Source organism: Chaetura pelagica, unplaced genomic scaffold, assembly GCF_000747805.2.
Source record: "Chaetura pelagica isolate M959 unplaced genomic scaffold, ChaPel_1.0 scaffold47, whole genome shotgun sequence".
NCBI classification, from domain to species: domain Eukaryota; kingdom Metazoa; phylum Chordata; class Aves; order Apodiformes; family Apodidae; genus Chaetura; species Chaetura pelagica.
The window spans coordinates 369292-377434 of record NW_009954140.1 but is presented as its reverse complement, the minus strand read 5'-3'; the positions used below and the strand labels follow the sequence as shown (position 1 = coordinate 377434).

Here is an 8143-nt window from a genome sequence, read left to right as displayed (position 1 = left end):
CCGCAGCCCCCCGGGGGCTACAGGCACTGCATCCCCGACGGCTCGGCCGAGCAGGCGGAGAAGCTGCGGCGGTGCCGGGAGGAGCAGTGGGAGCTCCTGTCCGAGGAGCGCGCGGAGCCGCTGTGAGTCCGTGGGCCGGGCGGGGGTCGGCAGGGCTGTGCTCGGTGGGGCCGGGCATCCCTTTGTCCCCGAGAGGCACCAAGTCGGGGCGTCAGAGCGCAGCTGCTGCCTGTGCTGCTGGTGGGATGAGTAGAATCCAGATGTGGGCCCTTATCTTCCACTGTTGTCACGGTGGGGTTTGTCCAAGTACGTCTGTAAAGTGTGTCTGGGCAGCAGGGGAGACCCTGGGAATGGGAGGGTGGCTGGGTAGGTTTGGGTTTCCTTTCAGACCTTACAGGTCTTGCCTTCTGTTTCCTTGAGCCAGCTGCTAAAAATGCGTGTTTGCATTCTTGCAAAGTTGCCTTCCGCTTTTTCTCAGCTATTTATTATTTCCTATGAGACCGTGTGGGTAGGATACAGGGATTTGAGAGTCTTGGCAGCATCTGAACAATGGTATGATATATCATGGCCACACATCTCCCCCAGGCTGCTATAGCTTGTGGACAGATTTCTGTGGTGCTGACTGAAGACACAATTAACTGGTTGGTGGTGAGAAAACCTTCAGCTGGTACTGCTAGGTCCAGAAGATAGTGTCTTTCTAAGGCCTCACCATGTACACATGCCACCTGAAAGTTTGCTGCCTTTTGATACCTTTCCAAGCTTGTTGTGTTGCTACAATAGGAGTTTATTGTACAGTGTGTTAATAATAGCAAACTAACCTTTAACCTTCTCAGGAGGAATCTGGTGAAAGCTGAGTGGAAGCCAGGACAGGGCATTGCAGAGCTGCAGTCCCCTGCGGTGAGTCTGCTGCAGAGTGTTCTCAGTGCCATCATCTCCCACTGGCCATTGCAGATCCCTTAATTTGCTGCATGAAGTGAGAGAGAGCCTGCCTGTCAGCAGGGAACAGCCAGACCCCATCACTGATTTGTTCTTCTGTTCCAGGGGAAGTTCTGGCACACCATGGGGTTCACAAAGCATGGCAAACAGTGCCTGCTGCCTGAGGAAACTCTGTACCTGCTGGAGTGTGTAAGTAGGGTACCCATGTGTGGGTAGGGACACTGGGTCCTTCCTGAATGACTAGTGGAGCTCTAGCAGCTTTGGTCTGAAGTCAGTGGACTTGTGTTGGTCACTGCTGCAGTTTGAGCAGCGGATAAACACTTGGTTCTCAAGGAACCTTTAGCCTGTTAGCTGCTGGAGCTGTTGTTCTCCAGGCCATGGGTTTATATCTTGGACTCCAAAGCAGCCTCTGTGTCATTGACAGTGCATGTTAATTGCATCAGTGGCCAGTAACTCCAGCTGGTACCATATTTAACCCACTCCTGCATCAAATCTGACAGTAGAGATTAGGAAAGTGTATCTAGTAAGTCAGCTCTTATCAGAACAAGAAAAGCATGAGGAGCATGTTACAAAGTTTTCCATGGAGATCTCTGTCCACTTTCTTGATTGAGGAGCAATGCAACACAATTATATGAGGTTTTTTTCCCCTGAGCAAACCTCGATCAGATTATGGGCATCTGATGCCATCCCTTAAGTCCTAACTGCAAATGTAGAGCTTTTTTACCTCTGAGAATTTGATAAACAATACATTGTAAACAAATTGATGAAAAAAAACAACAACTGAGTCAGTTGCTGAGTACAAAATCTCTCTCTGGAAGCAGAAAATACCAATTAGATCCCTTCAGCCCATCCCGTGGGAGAGGTGTGGTTCCTAGTGTTTTGTTTTATTTGTGAGTAAACATGTTAAAAAAAAAAGGGGAGGGGGGGGAACCAATTAGATCCCTTCAGCCCATCCCGTGGGGAGAGGTGTGGTTCCTAGTGTTTTGTTTTCTTTGTGAGTAAACATGTTAAAAAAAAAAAGGGGAGGGGGAGGGGGGGCAGGAAAAAGAGGCATAGACTAAAACTGCCTTCTGGAGGTTAGTTGCTATTGCCTGGGGAATCTACCCATGAGATCACTGAGGCTGCAGTAAATGCTCCTGAGGAGCCACCAACTGGTGACATCTGAGGATGCCATCAGTTCTTCTGCTGCAGCTCTCTCAGTTGTGCTGGTCCTAAATGTTTTTGTAGTTGTGCTGTATCCTGAGTCACTGAAATCATCAAAGGTAAAGAAAATGATCTCCCAAAGCAAGGATTATTTTAACAATTGGAGTGTTGTGCTCCCAGCTGCATCCTCCAAATGGATGCAGTGCTGGAGCAGGAGCTGCCATCTGTAGGTGGGACCTTAGGTGAAAACCGGGGCACAGGGGAACTGAGCATGGGAGAAGGACTGTAAGTAATCCAGATGGCACGTGGGGAGGCACTGATATAATGTAAAGGAGGATGCTGAGACTGGTGTGAGTTTGCATAGGTTTTCTTCCCTGTGATTCTCTCAACACCAAGCTTCTGCCCTGCAGGGCTATATCCAGCTGTTTTACAGAGATCTGCCCTTGTCAATCCAGGAAGCCTATGAGATTCTGCTGTCCCAGGAGGCAATGAGCCTGTCACATTACCAGGTGTGTTGGAACCTCCAGCCCCTGCAGGGAGGATGAAGGCAGAGAGCCCAGCCTCAGCCACACAACCTCTTCCAGTGGCTGAGGGCAGTTTGGGAGGGGAGTAACTTGTCAATTTTTCCCACTCACCTTCTTCCAAATGATCAGTTCCTGTTCCCCCACCTTTGCATTGGGTCTCAATCCTGGTGGTTTTCTCCTCTGCCAGTGCCATGCTGTGTTGACCCACTTGTAGCAGAACTGAAGTAAATGGTTTAGTTTTGGGGTAGTCATTTAAACTTGCTGTTTTCCTTTGCTCTAAGGTGTTCAGCCACTTGAAGCAGCTGGGTTATATTGTACTGAGATTCGACCCCAGGTAACCAGCTTTTTCTTTCCACGCTGCTTTCTCCTTTCTGAAGACCCTGAGCAGCTCTGTGCCCACTGCATGGCCCCAGTGGAACGGCAGAGAAGAGGACTTTGACCCTGCATTCCATCTCTTGGGAGGATGAAAGGCTAAAAGTGGCACTCTACCCTTCCTTGCTCCTCCCTTTTGAGGAAGTGATTGGGAACATGAAATGGGGCATGGACTGCGAGGCCATTACTGGTCCTGCTTGTGGATTTTCTGTGCCTGGAAGAAAACGTTTTTGTTGCTGGGCTCTGGGGGCTGAGCAGAAGGGTTGTTTCAGTGCCCCGCCCTGCTGTCAGCCCCTGTGTTGGTGTCTCCTTACAGCACTGTCCTGTCTCCCTACGAGAGGCAACTGAAACTGGAAAGTCACTGCCAGAGCTCTGGGAAACACCAGCGCAAACGGAGGAGGAGTTCCAGCCCCCGGTAAGGATGTGGTCCAAAGCCTTCTTGTGTCTTCTCCCAGACTCTGCAGCTTGGGAACAGCATCTTCAGCCTTTTGTGCTGTTGTGGGTGACCTGTCTGGCACAGCTCCTCTTGGCTGTCCCCAGGCAGTGCAGTGGCTTTCCTGAACTCTTTGCAGCTTGCCCTTTTTGGCACATCTGTACTTCATGCAGGGGTAATAGTGACAAACTGCCCCTGAGCCTCCCAGCTGCAGCAGGGAGGTGCCAAAATAGAAGGGTACCGAGATCAGTACAGAAGAAACATGTGGCAGATGTCTCCTCTTGCTCTTTTTTTAGGGAAAGCCTAGGCATGGTAGTGCCCATCTTGCACTTACCCAGCTTACATACTAGGACTGTACAGCAGAGAGCATGATTGGGTCCTGCTTCTTGCATAAAGCCTCTAAAAGTTGTCAAAATGCAAACAGAAGCTGACATAATTACTAATTTTGCTAGTAATTGCAACAGTTCCCAGTAGGTGGCATCATCCTTTAAGAAACAGGGAGGATGGGCTGGTTTGCAAGTCCCCTTCTGTTAACAAGTAACTCAGTGCTTGGTAAGAGGAAGTTTTAGGAATTGGAAGATAAAATTGCAGGCTTAAGGATTGCCCCATCTTCTGGGAGGCAAGGACTGAATCTTATACCAGTAAGTGGTGCTGGCAGGAAGGTTTCTGCTTGGCCTGTGCTGGTTTGGCTGAAGTCCATTGTGTTTAGGTCAGTTTATGGGGTGTGTGGAGGTTGGATGGCAGGTTGGGAACATGTCTATACAAATCGAGGCTTGGATTCTCCTGAGTGTTGAAGTGAAAACTCATGCAGGACTGCTGAGAAGTTTAATCTGCCTTTGGTGTTCATTGTTTGTTTTGGGCCTTCTTTTTTCCCTTCTCATTTTGACACACAAACAAATGCCCTCCTTCCAGCCAAGAGGTTGTGGTCAAGTGCTTGCAGACCTGTCTGGGGGTTCCTGCCACTCTTGCTGTTCTTCCTTCAGGCTTGGCAGACTGCATTCATCCTTTTAGCAGGGAGGAGACAGCATTCAAAGGGAATAAAGTCCCATCACACACTCTCCCTCTCTTTTATGCTGCTGCTTCTGTCTTTAGGTTGCATGAGAAGAAACATAAGGTACCCGAGGACATTCCAGAAGCTGAAGGGAGCTCCCAAAAATCTGGAGATGAGTGTGGAGGCTCCAGCTGCACTCCCATGGATGAAAAGCCCTTGTCAGAACAGCCAAAGGAATCAAATGCTGGCAGTGAAGAGGGGAAGTCAAACTTGGTTCCTCTTGATACACGACAAAAGGACTCCCTGAGCCCCTCCAGGAGCCAGGCTGGAGACCACAGGGAGAGCAGCACCCGTGCACCCCGCTGGGATTTTACCACCATCATCTTGCCAAACGTGGCCCCAGACCAGCCATGCACACATCTGCCCTCACCTGACAATGGGCTCCTGCCAGAGAACGTGCCAGGGAGGGAGGTGAATGCAGCTTGTTGGTGCACACGCATCAATCAGAAACAGGAGAAACTGTCCCGGAAGGAAAGGGAGCAGCGGGAGAGGGAGAGAAGGTACAAGAGCAGCATCAACGCTGACCGGGAGGTGAGACGCTGCTCCAACTGGCAGGAGTACAAAGACCTTTTGAAGCAGAGGAGCCATAAGAGAGTTTGGAAACGACCACCACATCTCTGGGACCAAGCTGTCACACCACTCTTGAGGCCAGATGAAGCTACCTCATCAGGTAGTGTTCTGGGAACTTGATAAGGACCCCCTTCCCCCCATACCCCTCAGCTCTGCAAGGCATTGCTTGGCATGCAGCTGAAAGAGGGGTGACATGGAGAACCTGAATGTCAGTTTAGGGAATGGTACCTTGAGAAGGAAAGTCTCATTAGAAGGACTAGGCAAAGCAGGGGCAGAGGAGCCCAGCCATGGAGTGAGAAGAAAGATTGTCCTATGCCTTTCCATCTTTTTGTGTAGCCCACTCAAGTGGCAGAACAAATAGGACCTTAGGAGGTCTTCTAATCCATTCCCCATGTCCTGCTGTATTGCAGTCCTTCTTGCTGGGCTGTTAGGCATGTGAAATGGGGGCCAGCAAGATGCAAAGCAATTGCAGGGTGTTCTGGGCTGTGTGCTGGGAGGAGATGAGGAAGTTGAGGTCTTTGAAGTAGCCAGTAGTGACTGTGGTGCTGCCAGCCATTGTCAGAGGAGGAAGGCTTGTGGGTGGTGGTGGAGTGCTTGGAGTGCCCTGGGAGAGAAATAGCTGGTCTGATCCTTTCCTGTTCCTTCTCCCTCCAGCTGTGCTCCTCCAGCAGATCAGCGTGCTGCAGCCCTCCCACATCCTGGATGGAGCCTCCCGGTTAGTATCCAGACAGCCAGCTCAGAACTGTTAGGGAGTGGGGCTGTCTTGTGACTGTCCCTGCTTGTGAGGTCTGGGAGACGCTCACAGCAGCAGTTTGGGAGCTGCCTGGCATCCAGGTTGCTGAGAGAACCCAGTGCTCTGATCCATGAGCCCATTGCATCTGTAGTGAAGAGCTGGCACTTCCATGAAGTACCAGGTCCTGCAGAGCAGAGCTGGGGCATTCCAGGCCAGTTAAAACATTGGGGTTGCTCGCTTTTCCTCCTGTTCCCTCTCTGCACCCCAGCCAGGTAATCTCCCCCAGAGGTTTTGGTTGAGTTTCACCTGTGTCTCATCCCTGGAATGTGCTACCATCCCTGCTGCAGTGATTATAAAACCTTGGCTTTGGGACTTCTGGTTCTTCTCCTTCAAAGAGTCTGTGTGGTGTTTGTGTTTCCCTGTAGGGCAGAGCAGAGCAGTGCTTTGCTTCTGTATCTGTTAGTGGTGCTTCTTGCAAGGGGGACTGCAGAGGAGGGAGTGTGGCAGATGTGGGGTGGCAGCTTATATCTGGAAAGTAATTAGAACAGTTACAGAGTCAGTCCTTTGAGGGGTGAAGCCTTTCAAAGAGCCCAAACTAGGCAGGTTTCAAGAACTTTTGCTCCTGCTTTCTTCTGCTGGATCTGTACCCAGAATATTTCCCATACATGTATGAATGTGTTCTATCTTCTGTAGGCTGCAGGAGGACCCAGAGGGCATGAAGATAGACTTCAATGTATATCAAGCAGATGCTGTGGCCAAGTTTAAGAAGACAAACCCTGGGAAGCCATATGTCAGGATGTGTGTTCGGAGGTAACAAGGAGTATTATGCTGTGCCCTGAAACAGGGTGTTGTAGAAATGAAGTCCTAATGATCTGTAAATGACCCAGCATCTTGTGAGCTTTACAGTGCCTTCCTCGAGGGTGGTCCTGCTCAGATATTTGTTCTTTCAGTTCCTCCTTTGTTGGAGGCTGTGGTTGACAATTCCCTCAGCCCTTGTTCTCAGCCCACACTAATTGGTCATCTGCTTGCTGCTCGTTTCTGAGTATTATTTGAGTCAGGAATAAGAAGCCACGTCTGTATTTATGCAATGCTTGTGAGACTCCTGTAGAGCTCAGTTTTGCAGGGAGTCATAGGGATACCTAAATCCTCAGCTAGTGCAGATCCCTGTGGATTTCTGCAGAGATGTACCTCCCCAGAGCTCGGGCCTGGGGGTTTAATATTTTGATCTTTGTCAAATATAACTTCAAGATCAGTACAAACAGAGGAGAGATGTCCCCTTTCGTGCTGGATCCAGAATCTGATACTTTGTCTCTCTATTCTCCTTTGCTTTGGGAATAATGGGATCTTTCTCTCTCTGCAGCTTTGAGGAGCAGGTTCCATCCCTTCGGACCTTGAAGCAGGTTACGTATTTGAGTGGGGATGTCCCAGTGGTCTTTGCACTGGTGGATCATGGAGAAATTGCCTTTTATTCGATAAAAGAATTCAAACTGCCCATTGATGTTAATCACTGAAGTTGCTGTCACTGATGGAAATTGTATGGGATAAAGGGAAGAGCTTCACTCAGGATTTGTTTTCTTGATTACGAAATATTACGGAGGGTAGAGCCTGTGATAACTGGCATGTTGGGTAGTTGACCACTTTATTTGCTGTTACAGACTTCACCCAACCAGATGGTCAGGCATAAAAGCAGTATTTACAGCAAACAAATGTGTATAGCTTAGTTGGGCATTTCTGGACTGAAATACAAGCTGCTTTGCTTTGTTCTTGAAGCCACTGGTTCTCCAGCTTTCTCATGTTGTGTACCACTAGTTTGCTTTTTCCTTGTCATCTTTGGCAGACCTGTGGACCATTAGAAAATACTTTGCTGGTGATCCTCTTGTCACATGTTAAGAACCACTGTGCTACACACCAGTCGAATGGTTGGAGAGTCATTGAGGTTAGTCAGGGACAGAATAAGCTGATCAGATCAGTGGTGGTGTCCTGAGCCTCTCTCACTCATCTGACCAACAACCATCAGATCAGATCTGATCTGAAAAAGGCACAGCTGTAACACTTGGCCACATGGAGTAGTTTCCAGGCACTTGAGAGCAGGAAACTGTGCCTTGAACACTGTCTCATCAGCCAGAGGTCACAGAAGCCCCTGAGCATTGCAGATGGCACCCCAGCCTGATGCTCTGCTGGATGTGCTGGGATACATTTTGGCCACACAGCATTATGCCATGGGAGAGTTTGGCTGCTGCTGTCAGTACACTGTACCTGACAGTCTCAGCAGGGCTGTACTGCAGCCCCTTCTGTGTCAGCCTGACATACTTTCCTGGCTGGGCCCTTTGTTAAGTGAGAGATGCCTGAGTAAAGAAAACCTGTACAATCCCTGTGAGCGT

At 49.5% G+C, this 8143-nt stretch overlaps 1 protein-coding gene across 1 annotated transcript in view; it reads left to right on the top strand.

Moving 5' to 3' along the window:
* Positions 1-7273, top strand: part of TSEN54 (TSEN54 tRNA splicing endonuclease subunit) — a 12487-nt gene extending 5214 nt beyond the window's left edge. Inside the window, exons 4-13 of the mRNA XM_010002728.1 lie at positions 32-122; positions 834-897; positions 1042-1125; positions 2490-2588; positions 2885-2937; positions 3292-3390; positions 4501-5129; positions 5684-5744; positions 6456-6572; positions 7123-7273. Coding sequence (XP_010001030.1) covers positions 32-122; positions 834-897; positions 1042-1125; positions 2490-2588; positions 2885-2937; positions 3292-3390; positions 4501-5129; positions 5684-5744; positions 6456-6572; positions 7123-7273 — 1448 coding nt within the window. The remainder of the gene's footprint in view (positions 1-31; positions 123-833; positions 898-1041; positions 1126-2489; positions 2589-2884; positions 2938-3291; positions 3391-4500; positions 5130-5683; positions 5745-6455; positions 6573-7122) is intronic.
* Positions 7274-8143: the final 870 nt, after the last annotated feature.